General features: G+C 46.0%; 1 protein-coding gene across 1 annotated transcript in view; it reads right to left on the bottom strand.

Moving 5' to 3' along the window:
* Positions 1-464: 464 nt before the first annotated feature.
* Positions 465-21,202, bottom strand: part of LOC119931307 (elongin-A-like) — a 34,638-nt gene continuing 13,900 nt past the window's right edge. The window contains exons 2-10 of the mRNA XM_038749875.1: positions 14,628-14,740; positions 12,253-12,880; positions 11,099-11,201; positions 9,322-9,480; positions 8,400-8,497; positions 5,254-5,434; positions 4,189-4,297; positions 1,145-1,266; positions 465-869 (exon numbers count right to left, since the gene is read on the bottom strand). Of these exons, the coding sequence (XP_038605803.1) occupies positions 808-869; positions 1,145-1,266; positions 4,189-4,297; positions 5,254-5,434; positions 8,400-8,497; positions 9,322-9,480; positions 11,099-11,201; positions 12,253-12,880; positions 14,628-14,740 (1,575 nt within the window). The 3' untranslated portion in view covers positions 465-807. The remainder of the gene's footprint in view (positions 870-1,144; positions 1,267-4,188; positions 4,298-5,253; positions 5,435-8,399; positions 8,498-9,321; positions 9,481-11,098; positions 11,202-12,252; positions 12,881-14,627; positions 14,741-21,202) is intronic.

The following is a 21,202-nucleotide window of genomic DNA, read 5'->3' on the forward strand; positions in this document are numbered from 1 at the left end:
AATCTCCAAATTCTATGTCCCTCAAGTTCTTCACCTGCCAAAATAGAGACAATGCTGAGCAAGCTCAGGCTGATTGAGACAGTAATAAGTGTGACTGAACTCAGGGCAACAGAGCTGTTTACTGTGGGCCTGGTTCAAACCTGTTCTGTTTGAAAAGCACCAAGTTTATCTTCACTTAAGTAGCAAAAATCATCAGGTCAAACATTCTGAACCTTAAAGCAAAGGAAATCTTTTTCTGGTGTCTTAAAGCAACCAGACTTTCTGGTAAACAAATCAAGAGGAAGTCCTCCTAAACAGATTCTTCACTAAGGAGTCCCCGATTCTGGAGCATTTGAGCTCCAGAAAGTGGAGTTGCTGTCAGTAATGAATGGACTGCTTATAATCATAGGGCTGATAGAGGTGTGTGATTGATTGATTCTGGTGGTGCTGGATGCCTCAGGAAAATAGACCCCATGTTAGGTTAGAGTCATGTTTTAATTTAAAAAGATGAAAATATAGAATGTTTTCAGTTGAAATAATTATTGTTAGTGCCAGGATGATCACATGAAGTACAGAACAATGTCAAAAAGTGTCCTAGAGCTGAGGGGTTATGGAGTCACAATAAATTGAATGGCAGTTCAAGGTAAGATGAGGAAGAACTTGAGAAATGATTAAATCATAATGCAACAAATCTTGATACCTAAGGAGGCTCAACAGAAATAAGGCTTTACACTCATCCTTTTCAATCCCCATGAGAGAAAGTCTAATGGAGTTTTCATGGGGGTACGCAGTTTCTCTGGACTGTCAAAATTCATTTTGGAGAATGCTTCACCGTGGCCCAACCCGGTTCTTGAAAGCCCTCAAGGACTTGGCCATCATTGGTGCCATTTCTGTGGAAGAAGCACAAACAGTTTTCTTGGCTGTCAACTTCTTTCCTCAGCAGAGTATGTGTCAATGTAAATGCTTTCATAAGTTATTCTTTTCCCAACTGAGGGAGAACGTTTGGCCCCCAAACACACAGTTATTGAAATGTCTATACTTAGGCTATGCCAGACCATTCTTTCAGGACAGCCAAAGCCCCAAACTCTACATCTGGGGCGGATGGGAGAGGAGAAGAGGGGTGGGAGGGAGGGGCTGCGGTCAGCCTTGGGCACGTTCTACTTACTTTTCCCAGCTCGTTTGACATCCTGGCAGGAACCACTAGAAAGAGGGCTCGAGCTCGTGGCTGCTACACTACTGCTTGCTGCTCGAGAGTGTTTTCTCTCTCTGCTCTCAGGAGTCCGTTTTCTGAAGAGAGAGGAAAACTTACAAAATATTAGACTTCCAAGTTCCCCTCTCCATTTCAAGAAGGCCCATATTCTGCCCATCGACATTGGAGGAAAAAGAAGGACTGTCATTTTCAACACTGCCCAAGGGGATGAGAGCCCAGCTGTGTCTACCTTTGAGATGGTCCAATAGACAGAATTTGATCCATAGCCATCATCATTGGTTTTTATTGAGCACCTACTGAAGGGAGAGCACTGTACTAAGAACTTGGGAGTGTACAGAGTTGGTAGACATATTCCCTGCCCACAGTGAGGATACAGTTTGGGGGGTGGGGGCAGATATTAATAGAAGTACATAGTTTACAATATAGTCATAATCTGTAGATTATATAATTTATAGACAGACACCAGCCAGCCATGCCTCAATGAAACTCTCTTCTTAGTCCAAAAGTGTGCACCACGGGCTCCGCTTCCTTCATTGGGTGGTTCCGCTGCTATTGCTGCATCTCCAGAGGGTCTTGCTTCCTCTTTCTTTTCCAGAGCCAGTTCTAACCCCAGCCCCTCCCTCTCTGCTAAACACCTGGTGCTGCAGGTTCTATTCTTCGCCACTGAGGGGAAGTCAATTCAGCATTTACAGATCTAAAATCCACAAGCATTTGCTGCACTGTTTTTTTTTCCACCTCTTCTACTGCAATTGGTATATCACATTTTCAAAGCCCATTAGTTTTATTGAATGGTTAATTCTGGCTTCATTTTGTGATAATGATGATGGTGGTATCTGTTAGGCTCTTACTATGTGTGAAGCACATAGTGTAGTGCTGGGGTAGATACAAGGTAATTCATTCATTCAATCATATTTACTGAGTGCTTACTGTGTGCAGAGCACTGTACTAAGCGCTTGGGAAGTACAGTCGGCAACATAAAGAGACGGTCCCTACCCAACAACGGGCTTACAGTCTAGAAGGGGGAGACAGACAACAAAACAAAACATGTGGACAGGTGTCAAGTCATCAGAGAAAAAAAGAATTAAAGCTATAAGCACATCATTAACAAAATAAATAGAACAGTAAATATGTACAAGTAAAATAGTGTAATAAATCTGTACAAATATATATAAGTGCTGTGGAGGGGGAAGGAGGTAGGGTGGGGGAGATGGGGAGGAGGAGAGGAAAAAGGGGGTTCAGTCTGCGAAGACCTCCTGGAGGAGGTGAGCTCTCAGTAGGGCTTTGAAGGGAGGAAGAGAGCGAGCTTTGCGGATGTGCGGGGGCGGGGGAGGGCATTTCAGGCCAGGGGGAGGACGTGGGCTGGGGGTCAATGGCGGGATAGGCGAGAACAAGGCACAGTGAGGATGTTAACAGCAGAGGAGCAGAGGGTGCGGGCTGGGCTGTAGAAGGAGAAAAGGGAGGTGACATAGGAGGGAGCGAGGTGTTGGAGAGCGGTAATCAGGTTGTTCCACATGGGGCTCACAGTCAATCCCCTTTTTACAGATGAGGTAACTGAGGCACAGAGAAGTTAAGTGACTTGCCCAAAGTCACACAGATGATAAGTGGTGGAGCCGGGATTAGAACCTATTACCTCTGACTCTCAAACCCAAGCTCTTTCCACTGAGCCACGCTGCTTCTCTTAAGCCAGTGGATACAGGCAGAGAAACATAACTTCTTAGGCAGTGACAGAATAATTAGCTTCAGCCTTTTGAAGACTAGGCCCAGGAATTTGACTGTTTGAGTTTGAAGATGAAGCAGTTGTTTGATAAAAGGGCCCAAATCATTAGTGCTTAGTATTCTTCAGCAAGATTCACTCAACAGAGTATTGATTGAGCTTCTGTGTGCAGATGAAGTAGTAACATTTGTTGAGTACCCACATGGTGTAATCCACCATACTAGATAAGCAGTGTGCCTGGGTGTCAGAGGACCTGGGTTCTAATCCCTGCTCAGGCACTTGCTTTCTGTGTGCCCTTGGGCAAGTCACTTAACTTTTGTGTTTGTTACCTCTTCTGTAAAACTTGGCATGAATCCCTCTTTCTCTGTGTCCAGCCTGATTACCTTGTATCTACCCCAGCACTTAGAAAAGTGGTTAAAACATAATAGTCATGTAACACAATATTATTATTAGTTGTTTGGGAAGGGCAGATTAACAAAGTGTCACATTCCCTGTAAACAAGGCCCTCACACGAACAGGGGAGACAAGACGACAATTTAAAACTAGACCTAAACACTTGGGAGAGCTCAACAGAATTAGTAGACATGATCCCTGCCCTCAAGTACTTTATTATAATAATAATGATGATGATGGCATTTGTTAAATGCTTACTATGTGCCAAGCACTGTTCTAAGCACTGGGGTAGATACAAGGTAATCAGGTTGTCCCACAGGAGGCTCACAGTCTTAATCCCAATTTTACAGGTGAGGTAACTGAGGCACAAAGAAATCAAGTGACTTGCCCAAAGTCACACAGCTGATCAGTGGTGGAGCTGAGATTAGAACCCATGACCTCTGACTCCCAAGCCCGTGCTCTTTCCACTGAGCCACGCTGTTTATGATCTAGCAGGGGAAACAGACATAAAATAAGTTACAGGTTGGAGGAAGAAACACAGAGAAGAAGTGTGGCCTAGTGGATAGAGCATGGGCCTGGGAATCAGAAGGATCTGGGTTCTAATCCCAGCTCCATCACTTGTCTGTTGTGTGAGTATGGACAAGTCACTTAATTTCCTGGGCCTCAGTTACCTCACCTGTAAAATGGGGATGAAGACTGTGAGCCCAATGTGGGACAGGGACTGTGTCCAACCTGCTTAGCTTGCCACCACCTAGTATAGTGCCTGGCACATAGTAAGCGCTTAAGAAATACGGTTTAAGAAATGGACATAAATGCTACAGATGGGGAGAGGGTGAGTATTCAAGACACTCAGCCAAGCACCAGTTACTACGAGATTCCTCCAAACACTCACTTGTACTTGTTAGAATGAAGTTCCGCTGTGCCATGGAGCTCTTGCTGCCGACGGATATCTCTAGGTGGTTTAGCCGTACTGTGCATGTAGGCCATTTTCACCTGACGCCCTAGCAGGAGCAGAGAAGAGAGTCAGCAGAGAGAGATGGGAATTAGTGTCAGCTACACTGCACATTTCAGGAGAGTGTCACTCTGCATACATGGGGCATATGGTCTCCAACAAGGCAAAGGAAAAGTTCATTTTTCTTAGAAACTCAAAAAACATCAGACCAAGTTTCCTAAAAGACTGAGTAGGTTTTCTTTTTAAGACATACAAGATGCATTGCATAAGATGTTTATAAATTGAGCAGGACCCTCTAGAGTCATTTTAAACTATAAATAAAGTCCCCAGACTGCTTCCTTCATCTCAAAAATGCTTTAAAACCAGGCTTGTCAGACTTCAGGTTTGAGAATACAGGACTCCAACTGTAATCACTTCACCCACTCTCCTACAGAGAAAGGGGGTTTATGTCATTTATATTCAGGTAAATTATCCATTCTCTCCTGACGGATCTTTCCAGGGAAGAAATGAGAAAGAAGCCCACAACTCTGTAAGAACTGTAGCCCTTTTGACACTTCCTATAATTATCTAGATTCTGTCCAGATAGCAATTGCAAGGAAACATGTATCTTGATGGTAATGGGCCAATAAGTGTTTCTATATCTGCCTCACCCCAAAGAATCAGATCAACAGGAAGTCTGTTAGACTGTAAGCTTCTTGAGGGCCAGTCTCAGATTTCTCAATCACTCAGTGGCATTTATTGAGTGTATTCTCTGGGCCAACTACTGTACTAGGCTCTTGGGAGAGAACAGTACAGTAGAGTTGATAGACATTCCCTGCCCACAAGATGTTAACAGTCTGATGAGGGAGACAGACAATAAATTACTGATAGGGGAATGGTACACACAGTAGGCAGAAAACAGTTGATAGCTATTTACCATTGAGTTTGAGCATTACTATAGCACCCATCCACTATAATCGAATTCCAAGTTTGAGGGGATAAAAGTTACCTGAAGGGGTTAGTTACCTCTGGGTTTTTCAGACTGAGCAGAAATAATGTTTTTCGTGAGGGTCTTCAGTTTTTGTTCCCTCTGATCAAAAAGCCTCAAGTACATCTCCCTCCATGATTCATACTCCAAAAGGCTCTCATTTTTAAATTCTCTCTGGCAATGCTTCATCCAGAGATGGTCATCCTCTTCCATGAAGGTCTTAGAACAAAAGGGAGAGACAGACAGCCTTATGTCATCAGGGTGTCTCCATTTAGCTTCACTCTAGCTCTGAGGAGAGGATGCTTCTACTCCACAACCATACCCCAGGCCCTGCAGCTGCTTATTGCTGTGAACCCTTCCCTAGAACCAATCTAGTCTCCAAACGCCAAAAACAAACTACTCACCCATGATTAAATTTAGAAAGTCAGAGATTTAAGTCATTTTCAGCACATATGAATATATGGCACTTAAGGACACAACTTTAAATTACAAATTATTAATGCATATTAATGTCAGTTTCACCCTCCAGACTGTAAATTATATATGGGCTTGGAACATCAGGATGTCTCCATTTAGCTTCACTCTAGCTCTGAGGAGAGGGCTGCTTCTACTCCACAACCATACCCCAGTACCTCCAGCTGCTTATTGCTGTGGACCCTTCCCTAGAACCAATCTAGTCTCCAAACACCAAAAACAAACTATTCACCCACGATTAAGTTGAGAAAGTTGGAGATTTGACTCATTTGCAGCATGTATGTATATATGGCACTTGAGTACACAATTTTAAATTACAAATTATTAATGCATATTAATGTCAGTCTCACCCTCCAGAACTGTAAACTACATATGGGCTTAGAACATCTCTGCTAATTCTGTTGTACTGTACTCTCCCAAGTGCTTAGTACAGTGCTCTGCACATAGTAAGCACCCAAATACCATTAATTGGACTAAAAAAAAGAAAAAAAAAGAATAAAAAGAAAAAGAAACATTCACCAGGCCAGTGGTTTCAAAAAGAAAATCCACAAGTGAGGCCCTTTTTTACCTATAAAGCCAAATGACAACTCTAGATTTTCACCTTTGCACAGAGAATGAGGCTTAGCATCCTCATTTGTTTTTCACTAAATTGATTTAACTGATGAAAAGGAACTTCGATTCATTTTTAGCACTCTTTGATGATGTTGATCTGAAGTCTCATTTTAGCAGTGGGAGGAACTCCAGAGAGGAAGACACATAGAAAAAGTATGTATGGAGGAAAAGAGGAGGCGAGGGGTGTGACTGTTTAGAAAGTTAAGAAGCAGTGGAAAGAGCATGAGCCTGAGAGTCAGAGGACTTTGGTTCTAATACATCTGTTACTTGTCTGCTGTATGACCTTGGGTAAATCACTTAGTTTCTCTGTGCCTCAGTTACCTCAAGTCTAAAATGGGGATTAAGACTGTGTGCCCTGTGTGGGACAGGGTCTGTGTCCAACCTAATTATCTTGTATCTACCCCAGTGATTAGCACAGTGCCTGGCACAATATAAGTGTTTCAATACCATTAAAAAAAAAAAAAAATCATTCAGAGACTTACTTTGTGATCCTTCCCTAAATTGCCCTTAGCTGGCCTCCTATTTCCTCAGAAGGGGAAAATGGAACGAGTCATTGGCAAGGGCGTGGCTAGAGAAGCAGCATGGCTTAGTGGAAAGAGCACGGGTTTGGTAGTCACAGGCTGTGGGTTGTAATCCCAGCTCTGCCACTTATCAGCTGTGTGACTTTGGGCAAGTCACTTCACTTCTCTGTGCCTATTACCTCATCTGAAAAGTGGGGATTAAAAAAACTGTGAGCCTCACGTGGGACAACCTGATTACCCTGTATCTACCCCAGCACTTAGAACAGTGCTTGGCACATAGTAAGAGCTTAACAAATACCATCATTATTAAGGGAAGGGTGAGTGGGCAGAAGCTACTCACTCCACTCCCTCCCAGGGAGGGCAAAGGCACCCAGTACTATCCTGTCATCCTCTCTGCTCTCTCCCAGGAGGCTGGGATGAGAGTAATGATGGAGTCCAAAACAGGGAACGAAGAGAGGCCCTGGATAGAGTCAGTGCTGGGCCCCTTCTGTGTCTCATCATATCTCCACAGTGCCTCAGAGCAGTGCTCTCCTCACAATCACATTCAGTCATCATTATCATCACTTTGTAGAGGGGTCAGGACGAGCAACAAAGCAGAGGAAGTGCTTTTCTACTCTTCCTCACAAGCAAGTGGTTTTCTTTCAGTGGCTGAAGTGGGGAAAAAGGGGAAAAGGACAGCTTTTCAACAGTAGTGTGTTAATGCCACACCCATTCTCAATGATGCTACTCACCAAGGTGCCGTTTTTCACCTTGCAAAATTGCCCCGCTCTTTTTAATTTTTGAAACCCCAAAACAGAGGAGGGGTGATTGCATGGGAAATTAAATGGAGCAACAAGGGGAGCAGGAGAAAGAGAGAAGACAAGAAGAGAGTTCTTGACTGTATGTGCTCTATGAATTATGGCAATCCCTCAGCTCCGCCCACTCTCCAGGGACCCCAACCTTCCTCCAAGAGGCCTTCCCAGACTGAGCCCCCTTTTTCCTCTCCTTCTCCCCATCCCCCCCACCCTACCTCCTTCCCCTCCCCACAGCACTTGTATATATATTTGTAGATTTATTAGTCTATTTATTTTACTTCTACATATTTACTATTCTATTTATTTTGTTAATGATGTGCATTTAGCTTTAATTCTATATTTGTTCTGACGACTTTAACACCTGTCTTCATGTTTTGTTTTGTTGTCTGTCTCCCCCTTCTAGACTGTGAGCCCGCTGTTGGGTAGGGACCGTCTCTGTATGTTGCCAACTTGTACTTCCCAAGTGCTTAGTACAGTGCTCCGCACACAGTAAGCACTCAATAAATGCAATTGAATGCCCCAGAGTTTGAATTTTTCCGTAAGCCTTTATCTGCAGCTTGAGTGCACTCTGAACCTGCTCCCTTTCTTATCCTGACATACACCACTACCACTGCTTACAAAAATAATCTTTTTATTTCCTTCCCATAAAACCTGGTTGAAGGGCTGGGGGGGTTGGGGTGGGTGTGGGTGTAATTATGCAGTTCAACATGGTATTTAAAAATAATAAGTGTGGTGGCAGATCTATCAGCTCTCACACACCTCCAGCATCACTTAAACACTTACCGGATTGCAATCCTCAATATGGATCAGTTGTTTGGGGGTGCAGCGTTCCAGGACAGGCTCAAGAAGCTCAAAGGGTACACCTCCCACTTCACGGAGGGCTACAAAGCAAGAGATGATTTCCAGTCTCCCAAGACAGCCCCTTAAGATCCGTTCGCCAAAAACAAGGACCACCTCTACTTTTTCTCCCTCCATGTGTGTACACATAGCTATAATTCTATTTATTCTGATAGTATTGACACCTGTCTACTTGTTTTGTTGTCACTGTGAGTCCATTGTTGGGTAGGGACCGTCTCTATATGTTGCCGATTTGTACTTCCCAAGCACTTAGTACAGTGCTCTGCACACAGTAAGTGCTCAATAAATATGATTGAATGAATAAATGCAGTGTTTTCTCACCTCTTGACACCATTTGTAAATCAGTTGTGTCTACCTGCCTTGCCTATTAGAATGTAAGCTCCTGAGAAGAGGAGGCATGTCATACTTCTCTCCCAAGCATTTCATAGCAGGTGCTCAATAATAAATGGCACTGATCGAGTGACTCGGGAAAATTTGAAGCAAGCCAGTGAACTGCCTTATCACTTTGTATATTCTAGGTAATCCTGGCTGTTAGCAAACCCAAGTTCATGACTGACAACTTTTCACCTCTCTCCTTTTCCTTCTTGGTTCGTATCACAAGCTTAAGGACCAGTTACCTACTCTTGTTTCCAAACAAATGATCAGAAGCGTAAAGAAGCAGTGAATGCCTTAGGCTGTTAAGTCCAAGTTGACTAAGATCTGTCAAACAGGGTTAGTAATTGCCACTTGTCCAATCCATCTAAGCTGTTTCCTCATCTTACAGTCAGAGAAATCAGCCCCATCCCAGCAGCCAAGGGGAAGCTCAGGCCAGGATGCTCACCACTCACAAGAGTTGTAAAGTACTCACAGTCCAGATTATTTTGAAGCACTCTGATGCACTGAACATATAAGGAAAGCATCTTTGGCAGGTGGGTGGTTTTGGATCCAGAGTACACCTGCATCTTGGAATTCAGCCTCCGACACGCGAAAGGATTCGGATCGCTACAAGGGATGCTGGCTGATGGTGCTGTCGAGGTGAACAGACAGAAAAGAGATCACAGCTGGAGAGCTTTCCAGTGAGGAGGAAGACTCTCCCCAACTAGTGTCCTTAGAGGCTAGAAGCTGCTAAGAATGGTGGCACCAAGAACTGCTTTCATGTACAACTCAGAACAAGCTTTTGCAGGACAGGATTGTTTTAAAAGCCTCTGATGGCCCCAGTGTACATGGCACAGAACTGAACCAGACCCTTCTCATGAAAACAATCCTTCCTGCAGCTGGGCTTTGGCGAGTCCTTAGGGAGACAGATTAAGGACACTTGGAATTTTCACCCAAAGAGGGAAAGTTAAGATCTCTTCCAGGGTGATGCCTGCTCTTTGGCCCCAAAGGAAAGGTCAATAAAGAGGCTCCTTGACACAGAGAGGCTGAGTCAGAGAGGAAAGTCTGAACCCCAAAACGAGTGGCATTTGGGGGCTTACTGTGTGCACAGCTCTATTCTAAGCACTTAGTAGAGTACAATAAAGTGGTCATGATCTCTACCCTTAAAGAGTTTGCGGTATCGAGGGGGAAGGCAGACACGAAAATAGGCCATACCAGGACTTCTTTTCCAGTTGCCTATGTACAAATCTTAGCAACTACTGACAAGTGTGCAAAATGTTGCAGGTAGGGGAAGCGATCAAGAAGAAAAATATCTACATAAGTTTGAGTGGGAGGAGTATCAAAGTCTTGAGGGGTACAAACTCACATTCATAGGTGTTGCAGTAGGGAGGGAGGTTGGGGTGCAGAGATAAGGGATTAGACAAGAAAGGCTTCCTGAAGGAGAGGAGAGTGTAGGAAGACTTTGACGATGGGGAGTGGTGGGCCATATGAGGGCAGGTATGTCTGTCTGCTGATCTTTTTGGATAATCAACAGCAGGCAGGGAGTGTCATCTTGACTGGCTCAGTGGAAAGAGCCCGGGCTTTGGAGTCAGAGGTCATGGGTTCGAATCCCGACTACACCACATGTCTGCTGTGTGGCCTTGGGCAAGTCACTTAACTTCTCAGAGCCTCAGTGACCTCATCTGTAAAATGGGGATGATGACTGTGAGCCCCACGCGGGACAACCTGATCACCTTGTATCCCCCCCCAGCGCTTAGAACAGTGCTTTGCACATAGTAAGTGCTTAACAAATGCCATCATTATTATTATTATTATTAAATATGGTCAATATTATTGAAACTCCAGACACAGGGGAGGCCTAGGATGCATGTTAGAGAGTGTAGGAGGGACAGCACGGAGGCTGGAAGTGTGATTTTTGTCCTAAACCTCATCCAAATGGAAAGAGAGGATCCCTTAATGGGGATCATTACTATGAAATTGTACAGGCTCAAGTCTGTAGTGATTTGGGTCTAAGAGAAGCAGAGTTTGGTCCCCGGAGCAAAAACACAATATTCCTTTATAAAAACATTGCTAGAAATTTGAGAAACTAAGTGAGAGCTTAGTCCTTCACAGCTTTGATCTAAAAGAGACTTTGGCATTAAGAGTTTCCCAAGGGTTTGGGAGACAGTGATCCCCTCCCCGCTACTCAACCCTGCTACAGATCTTGCTTGTTATTCTGGGTCGAAGTGATGACAACTGCCCTAAACCCTTCCTCACCCGGGTTTCCATACCTTTAAATTCCATAACGTAAGGGGGCGAAGGTACTAAGGAAATCTCTGGCAGAAATTTAGGCAGTGGGAGATTAAGGAGCTCTTCAAGTGATGTGGTCTTGGCCTAGGCGAGGTCAAAAAAATTCCGTTATTCAAATGCTGATGCAGCATTCCATCTCTACCCATCAGGCAAAGGGGGTGGCTGCCCAGGGTCATCAGTTTGAAGGGGCTCTTCCCCTCTGAGGTAGGCAGAGCCATTTGTTTCACAGCTCTCCTCAGCCATTCCAAGAGAGGGGGCATTTCACGTCACTCACTGGCCCAGGGAGCTGGTGGATTAGGAAATAGGACTGATTTTGAAGAGCAGAATGACTTATTATAACAGTATTTTCACTTTTTAAGCCATCCCCTCCTGGATCCAAACTCAGCATGGTTTTGGCTCCCCAGTGGGCAGGAGACTTGAGTGACTAATTTCACTGTTTGAACCCCCATCCTTCCATTACTGGCCTGGGGCTACCAGTGCTTGTAAAATAGAGCCTGAGTAGTGAACTTGATTAAAAATGTTTCCACTAGAACCATCCTGCTAAAAGACAGCCTTGTGTCTCAGTTCTCATGGCCTTAATCAAACGCATATTGATCAAATTTCTCTCCAAGTTCTTCTGTGTCTCTCCCAGGTGAATGCAACCTCACTCCCTTTATGTTTACATGTCCTCACCCATCCTCTGTTTTCCTATTAGGGTCCTAGAGTCTGCCTCTTGTGGTTCCTAATGAAACCACCTCAAACTCTCAAACTCCTGAATATCTAAAAAAGGTAAATAAAGGGCAGATTTACCCCCCAGGCACCACACCTTTTTGCCTCACTTTAGGGCACACCATAAGGAGATAAAATTTGGGTTCAATTTCTCTGAAACTGTCTCCGAAACAACCTTTGTGGGTCCCAGCCTACCTCTTGGATGGCTGGAACCTAAGCCCAAGCTCATTTGGAAGAAATGGAGGCATCCCTGGATGTTGGCAGACTTTATAGTGAGTTCAGAGAGGAACTGGATGACTAATGGCCTCCCGGAGGGCAAGCAGGCGAGTTCCTGCCAGGGGTGAGGGGTGGGCTGCGAGTCCCACGGGGGGGACGAGGAAGGGGAGCAGACAGAGTTGGCAAGCCGATTTGCCCGGCAGCGGCTTACCTTTTTTCCTGGCTGATCGGTTTGCTTCTGGGAAGCGATGTCCAGGTCTCTGACAGCAGTAGGAGTCAGTGTCCTTGAGTCTGGCCGGCCTTTCTCAGTGTCCTGAGCCGGAGGAGGCCGCCCCCTTTTACAGCTGGGCCTTCCTTTTCTCTTTCTGGGCACTTGATCATAGTTGAGGTAGGATTCAAAAGACATAGTGGGAGGCTCAAATTGCTCCCCTTCAGGAAACTCGACTCCATTCTCTTCATGGTTTTCGGTGAGCTCAGACTCCGGAGTCTGGGCCAGAGGGCTCCTTTGTCCTGATTTCCAGGAGGGATCTCTGTGGCTGACAGTATGAGCGCAGAGCAGGTCCGGAGCTCTCTCCCTTGTCCCATCTCCTCTCCCTGGGCAGTCCTTCAGCTTTTGGCCACTCCTGGCTTCTTTGACCTTAAGCCCACAGTGAGGTTTAACCACCTCTTTCCTCTTTGGTTTAGACCTTGTCACAGCAGGCCTTTTCTTTGGGGCCTTTGAAGATCTTTTCTTTTCTCTTGGGGCACTTTCAGACTCCTCTCTTAACTGTTTATTCTCCTTAGAAACAGAAAGCTTCTTCTTGCCTCTCCCAGAATCACGCTTTCTTCCTTTGCATTCACTGAAAATCAAACACGATCAGGCTTGTCAGCAACATCGGTCCAAAGGGGTGTCAAGCAAGTCACGTTTTGCGTGGAAACAGAAACAAACCTCTCCTTTGAGAATTTTGGGAAATGGGTCTCATTCATGGATGACCTCCTGGGGTCAACCCCTTTATCTCCTGGCCTTCCAAATCTTTAGGGTGCCGATAGTAATAGGCAGCAAAGTAACTAAAATGCTGTCAGTCTATGTCCCACCAAGGTGAATGCTTGTCCAATGTTCAGAGAACTGTGCTTCAGTTCCACTCACCTCTAATTTCACGCCTTTTATCCTTGCTCCCATCCACATCCAGTGGAAGTTGGGCAACTTTACACAAGAGTAGGATAACTTATGTCCCTCCTATATGGGCCTATCTTGGGCCTCCCTTGGAAGTCAGTCAGGTACCTGCATTCTTTTGAAGCCTCTGAATGGAAGGAGCACTGACCTAGGTGTTGGTCCTTTAATGATAACAATAATCATCATCATAATAATAGGAGTAGTAGTAGTTGTTAAGTGCTTACTATGTGCTAAGCACTATACTAATCCCTGGGGTGGACACAAGCAAATGAGGTTGGATGGTCTCTCTCCCCCGTGGGGCTCACACTTTCAATACTCACTTTACAGATGAGGTAACTGAGGCCCAGAGAAGTGAAGTGACTTGCCCAAGGTCACATCAGACATGTGAAAGAGCCAGGATTAGAACCCATGATCTTCTGACTTCCAGGCCTGTGTTCTATCCATTACACCATGCTGACCATGTGAGCATGGTCTTTTCCTGGTGGAGAGACTCCTGTACCAAGACACATGCTATCCCTGGATTCCTAGCCCATGGCTCTTCTTCACTGAAAGCAGAAGCCCTAGTGGCCCTCAGCAGATTGTATGTGGCCATGGTGGATATTATGGGTGACCAGCCAATTCCCACCTGTAGCTCTTAGCAGTGGGAGCCTCAGGGACAAGTAAGGAGGTGGCAGGGGGAAGTAGAAGCTTAAGTATTCTCCTGCTCTCAGCAAGGTCCTGCATGGAGGGTGAGAGTGAGGCCAATGTGGTACCCCTCCTACTCCATCCCCAACACTGATCTAGGCTTTGCTCCAGCTCAAGAACTTTGAAATCCCCAGCCCTACTGTGCAGGGGGCAGGAGGTGGGGTCCCAATAACTAGGTTTTAATAGGCTTTTACCACATCACACAGGGGATGGTGTTCACTGGGACAAAGACCAAGCTGACCACTTCCTGGGATTTGTCACATGTGATAAATGAAAAGTTAGAAACATTACAACATTAGAGGTATAGCATAGACCTGGGAATCAGAAGGACCTGGATTCTAATCTCAGACCTGGATTCTAATCTCAGCTTCCCCTCTTGTCTGCTGTGTGAACTTGGTTTAAGTCACTTAACTTCTCTTTATCTCAGCTCATTTGTAAAATGGGGATTAAGACAGTGGGCCCCAAGTGGGGCAGAGACTCTGTCCCACTCAAGTACCTTGTATCTACCCCAGCTCTTAGTACAGTGCTTGACACATAGTAAGCACTTAAATACCACAATTATTACAAAGTGCCAAGGTACTAGGCCTCAGCTGTAGATATCTCAAACTCCACACCTTGCTGACCTACTCATCTCCCATCTCTCTTCAACCAGTAAGATTCTCAGCTAAGAGGATCCTCACTCAGCTGTCTTCCTCCACCTTCAATGTTACTGGGGGATTTCATTCAACCAAGAGGAAGCTGACACATACCTGCCATTTTCTGAAGGGAGAAGTTTTTTCCATCGCCTTACCAGGGATTTAGCAACACTTCCAGCAGTATCATGCTTCCTAAAACCATTGACTGTTTTTCCTATTCCAGTTTCCTAGGGAAGATGGTGGGAAGGCAGAAGAGATGAACAAGTCATTACCTGGAGGAATCATCCCAATGCATTTGAGTGTGTGCGAGTACCAGACCAGGCACTTGGCAAAATGATGGAGTCTCCAGTTGGGAATAATGGAAGAGCCTTTGTCCTGGGACTTCAGAGAAACTATGTGGAGGAATCATTTAGGGATCATGGTTTCCACAGCACCACTCATATTCTCTGGACTGTAAACCACTAGGCAGGGAAAGCATCTGCCAACCCTGTTGTAATGTACTCTCCCAAGCACTTAGTACAGTGTTCTGCACACAATAAGCACTCAAATTCCATTGATGACGATGATAGTCTCTGCTGGCTATGTTAACACTGGGAGCAGAGGGTGCAATAAGATATGGCCCCTGCCCTCAGAGAGGTTGCAGTCCATACAGTACAGAAAGAGCTGGAGGAAAAATGAAAAAACATGGGAAGTTACAAGAGTACCAAAAAGTGAAACAAATCTATTTCCTACATTTATTCCTACAGAGGCCTACAAAGATAGCTACCTAAGTGCAGAGGGAAGCTGAGTAGACAAATTAGAGATGAGGCCTCCTAATAGGGCCCTTTCAGTTGACACGGAAGACCAAATCGGGGCCAGGTTTTCCCATGTGTGTTCAGTATGCTGATAGAGCTTAAAGGAGACAGCATAACCTAGTAGAAAGAGCACAGGACTAGGAGTCAGAAAATGTGGGTTCTATTTCCAGCTGCACGATGTGTCCTTAGGAAAGTTACTTACCCCTCTTTGTGCCTCAGTTTCCTCAACTGTGAAATGAGACTAACATTAGTTGCCTCTCCCTACCTTTCGGATTATGAGTCCCATTGGGAAAGTGATTGGGTCTCACCTAATTATCTTACATTTTCTCCAGTGCTGGCTGTAAGCTCATTCATTCATTCATTTGAATTATTGAGCACTTACTGTATGCACAGCACTGTACTAAGTGGTTGGAAAGTACAGTTCAGCAACAGAGACAATCCCTGCCCACAATGGGCTCACAGTCTATAAGGGGGGAGAGAGAGACATCTAAACAAGTAAACAGGTATCAATAGCATCAATATAAGTAAATAGAATTATAGATATATATACAATAAAATAAATAGAATTATAAATATATACACACAAGTGCTGTGGGGAAAGGAGGGGAGTAGAGCAGAGGGATTGAGTTGGAGTGATGGTTAGGGGAGGGGGAGCAGAGAAAAAGGTGGGGGCTTAGTCTGGGAAGGCCTTCTGAAGGAGGTAAGCTTTCAGTAGGTCTTTGAAGAGGGGGGAAATGTGCTAACTTGGCATATTTGAGGAGAGAGGGCATTCATTCATTCAATCATACTTATTGAGCACTTACTGTGTGCAGAGCACTGTACTAAGTGCTTGGGAAGTACACGTTTGCAACATATAGAGACGGTCCCTACCCAACAGCAGGCTCACCGTCTAGAAGGGGGAGACAGACAACAAAACAAAACATATAAACCAAATAAAATAGAATAAATATGTATAAGTAAAATAGAGTAATAAATATGTACAAACATATATACATATATACAGGTGCTGTGGGGAGGGGGACGAGGGGGAGAGGAAGGAGGGGGCTCAGTCTGGGAAGGCGGGGGCTCAGTCTGGGAAGGCCTCCTGGAGGAGGTGAGCTCTCAGTAGGGCTTTGAAAGGAGGAAGAGAGCTAGCTTGGCAGATGTGCAGAGGGAGGGCATTCCAGGCCATGGGGAGGATGTGGGCCAGGGGTCGATGGTGAGACAGGCGAGAACGAGACACAGTGAGGAGATTAGCAGCAGAGGAGTGGAGGGTGTGGGCTGGGCTGTAGAAGGAGAGAAGGGAGGTGAGGTAGGAGGGGGCAAGGTGATGGAGAGCCTTGAATCTGAGGGTGAGGAGTTTTGGCCTGATGCATAGGTTGATTGGTAGCCACTGGAGATTTTTGAGGAGGGGAGTAATATGCCCAGAGTGTTTCTGCACAAAGATGATCTGGGCAGTGGTGTGAAGTATGGATTGAAGTGGGGAGAGACAGGAGGATGGGAGATCAGAGAGGAGGCTGATGCAGTAATCCAGTTGGCACAGGATAAGAGATTGAACGAATAGGGTAGCGGTTTGGATGGAGAGGAAAGGGCGGATCTTGGCGATGTTGCGGAGGTGAGACCGGCAGGATTTGGTGACGGATTGGATGTGAGGGGTGAATGAGAGAGCGGAGTCGAGGATGACACCAAGGTTGCGGGCTTGTGAGACGGAAAGGATGGTAGTGCCTTCAACAGTGATGGGAAAGTCAGGGAGAGGGCAGGGTTGGTTGCCAATTTGTACTTTCCAAGCGCTTAGTACAGTGCTCTGCACATAGTAAGCGCTCAATAAATATGATTGATGATGATGACGATAAGGAGTTCAGTCTTGGACACGCTGAGTTTTAGATGGCAGGCAGACATCCAGATGGAGATGTCCTGAAGGCAGGAGGAGATACAAGCCTGGAGGGAGGGAGAGAGAGCAGGGGCAGAGATGTAGATTTGGGTGTCATCAGCGTAGAGATGATAGTTGAAGCCGTGGGAGTGAATGAGTTCACCGAGTGAGTAGATAGAGAACAGAAGGGGACCGAGAACTGACCCTTGAAGAACCCCTACAGTAAGGGGATGGGAGCAGGAGGAGGAGCCCGCAAAAGAGACTGAGAATGAACGGCCGGAGAGATGAGAGGAGAACCAGGAGAGGACAGAAGCCAAGGTTGGATAGCGTGTTGAGGAGAAGGGGGTGGTCCACAGTGTCAAAGGCAGCTGAGAGGTCGAGGAGGATTAGGATAGAGTAGGAGCCACTGGATTTGGCAAGCAGGAGGTCATTGGTGACCCTTTGAGAGGTCACCTCTGGCATTCCAGGCCAGAGGTAAGACATGGGCCAGGGGTCAATGGTGGGACAGGCAAGAACTAGGCACAGTAAGGAGGTTAGCAGCAGAGGAGCAGAGTGTGTGGGCTGGGTTGTAGAAGGCAAGAAGGGAGGTGAGGTAGGAGGGGGCAAGGTGATGGAGAGCTTGGAATGTGTCTACCAACTCTGTTGTAGTATACTCTCCCACGTGCTTAGTATAGTGCTCTGCACAAAGGAAGTGCTCAATAAAAACCATTGATAGATTGCTTAATACTCAAGGTATCAATCATTCTATCAAGTTATCATCTTTTAAGTGCTATTTATTAATCCCTCCACCCCCAGTCACTCCTCCTGCAGTGGAACTTTTATTTAATTTTGTGACAGCTGCATGCCTGGAACTGAACCTGGCTCTGAGGCACATCTGCCTCCTGGGGCTACCCCCTGACCCGCACATGGCATTTCATGGTGTGGCCGCTGTCAAGGGAGCTGGGCAGGGACAGGACTGGGGCTAGGGAGGGTGGAGGGCCCCTACCCATGCAGGAATAATAGCAATGATAATAATTACAGTACTTGTTAAGTGCTCATTTCATGCAAGTACTGTTCCAAGTGCTGAGGTAGATACAAGTTAATCAGGTTGGACACAGTCCCTGTCTCACTTGGAGCTCACACTCTTAATCCTCATTTTACAGATGAGCCCGACAGAAGCTAAGTGGCTTGCCCAGGGTCACACAAGAGACTTATGGCTAAGCCAGGATTAGAACACAGATCCTTCTAACTCCCAGGCCCATGCTTTATCCACTAAACCACTTTTCTTCTCCCACCCACCATCCTCCCAGCCACCACTGCCCCCTCTTCTGCATCCCAGCTTGTGAGAACCCATGAAGGCTTGGAAGGGGGACAGGGAGTGCTGACTATTGCCACCTCTTCACTCCACAGCTGGACTACCTCCACAGCCTCACAGAACAAATGCTGGGGACACGCCCAGCTCAGGTGGCAGGAGGATGCTGGAAGGTCAGGTGGGGGGGGGCGGGGGTGCTCAGGGAGGTCTGAAGGCTCCACCAGGCCACTACTTCTCCTGGGCCTCGGCCACCTGGAGGGAGAAGGGGCAGACCTGGGCAAGCAGGTGGAGAGTCACTGTGACGGTAGGGATGGGACAGCTTCTCATTGGGTATGGAACACACAGCCCCACTGTGTCTCCCAAGAGCCAACCCCACTCCACGGGGAAGGGGAGTGACTTCAGGGTGGGGCTGTCTATGGAGTTCATCCTTTAGGTCATGTACATAGTGTGGATTTTGGTTGCAGGGGGTGGTGTGGAGGGGAAGAGGTTACGAGGTTAAATGGAAGCAGTCTAGCCTAGTGGAAAGTGCCTGGGCGTCAGAGGATCTGGGTTCTAATCTCGGTTCTGCCACTTGCTTTCTTTGTGACCTTGGGCAAGTCACTTAATTTATCTGGGCTTCAGTTTCCTCTTCTGTAAAATGAGGATACCTGTTCTCCCATCTCAGGCTGAGCCCCATGTGCTTAGAACAGTGCATGGCACATGGTAAGCACTTAAAGAAATGCTATTTTGAAGGAAAAAAAAGGAGATAAGGTTGATTAGAGAGGCTAAAATCGTGACACTTTTCCTTTGGCAAAGCTCCATTAATGCTGAAGCCTTACCTGTCTTTTCTCAGTTGTTTCAACTCTGAGTGCTGACCTGAGGCTTTGGAGAAATCTCTATACCTCCCCAAAGGGTTTCCTGTCCTAACGTGATCAGGCAGCAACCTGCTTTGCAGGATGGGTAGGATGAAAATAGCCATCACTTCTAAAAATACACTGCAGTTCTCTAGAAACATTTATCCATAGGGACACACCAAGACAAACTTCACAGTCTGTTGGAAATGTGAACTCACCTTGGACTCCTGATACTACCATGTACTGTGGGAACAAATATTCCTGCAAATGGGAGAGTTCAAATTCCAATGAACCAGATCAGCTGCATCTCCTCTCTACCTATCCAGTGTTAGGGTGACAAATTTGGGTGCAGATGATACCCAAATCTACATCTCCTCCCCTGACCTCTCTCCCTTTCTCCAGGCTTGCATCTCCTCCTGCCTTCAAGACATCTCTACTTGGATGTCCTCAAAGCACCTCAAACTTAACATGTCCAAAACAGGGCTCCTTATTTTCCCACCCAAACCCTGTCCTCTCACTGACTTTCCTGTTACTGTAGATGACACCACCATCCTCCCCATCTCCCAAGCCAGTAACCTTAGGGTCATCCTTGACTCCTCTCTTTCATTCAACCCACATATTCAATCTTCCACCAAATCCTGTCAGTCCCACCTTCACAATATCACTAAAATCCACCCTTTCCTCCCCATCCAAACTTCTACAATGTTAATCCAATAGCTCATCCTATCCCTTCTAGATTACTGCATCAGCCTCCTTGCTGACCTCCCAACTTCCTGTCTCTCCCTACTCCAGTCCATACTTCACTCCCCTGCTGAGATCATCCTTCTATAAAAACTTTCAGGACGTGTCAGCCCTTGCCTCAAAAGTCTCCAGCAGTTGCCTATCCACCTCCATATCAAACAAAAACTCCTCACCAATGGCTTTAAAGCACTGCACTACCTTGCCCCCTCACTTCTCTCCTTCTACAACCCAGCCTGCATACTCCTCTCCTCTGGTGCTAACCTTCTCACTGTGCCCAGATTTCACCTGTCTTGCCGCTGACCCCTGGCCCATGTCCCGCCTCTGGTCTGGAATGCCCTCCCTCTTCAAATCCACCAGACAATTACTCTTCCCCACTTAAAAACCTTATCGAAGGCACACCTCCTCCAAGAGGCCTTCCCAGATTAAGACCCACTTTTCCTCATCTCCCACTCCCTTCTACATCATCCCAACTTGCTCCCTTTGCTCTTCCCCCCGACCCTTCCCAGCCCCAAAGCACTTATGTATATATCTGTAATTTTATTTATTTGTATTGATGTCTCATCTAGACTGTGACCTCATTGGGGGCAGGGAATGTCACTGTTTATTGTTGTATTGTACTTTCCTAAGCACTTAGTAGGGTGCTTTGTACACAGTAAGCACTTAGTAAATATGCCTGAATGAATGACTGCAACTTAGAATTTCTAGAGAGTGGCAATATCATGAATAAAAGCTAGGGATGATCCAGAAAACACATTAAAAATCCATTTACTCATGCTGGTTTTTCTCCCTATCAGAAGGACTTACATCTACATCACACCCCAAAAAACCCTGTTGCATTTTCAGGCAGTCAGACATATAAGACTCCTAAATCCTCAGTTCCCTGTACCCAAGAATTGATTTGGACACAAGCTCAGTGAAGTCACTATCCACATCCTGAACAGATGCCCAGATCCAATGACCTTAGGTAGGGGAAGGGGGGGGGAAGGAGTTTTTCAACTGGAACTGAGGGAGTCCAGCACTTAGGGCAGTGCTTGGCATGTAATAATAATAATAATAATGTTAAGCACTTACTAGGTGCCAAGCACTGTTCTAAGCACTAGGGTAGATACAAGGTAATTAGGTTGCCCCACATCTTAATCCCCATGTTACAGATGAGGTAACTGAGGCCCAGAGAAGTTAAG

Source organism: Tachyglossus aculeatus, chromosome 1 (genome assembly GCF_015852505.1).
Source record: "Tachyglossus aculeatus isolate mTacAcu1 chromosome 1, mTacAcu1.pri, whole genome shotgun sequence".
Taxonomy (NCBI): Eukaryota; Metazoa; Chordata; class Mammalia; order Monotremata; family Tachyglossidae; genus Tachyglossus; species Tachyglossus aculeatus.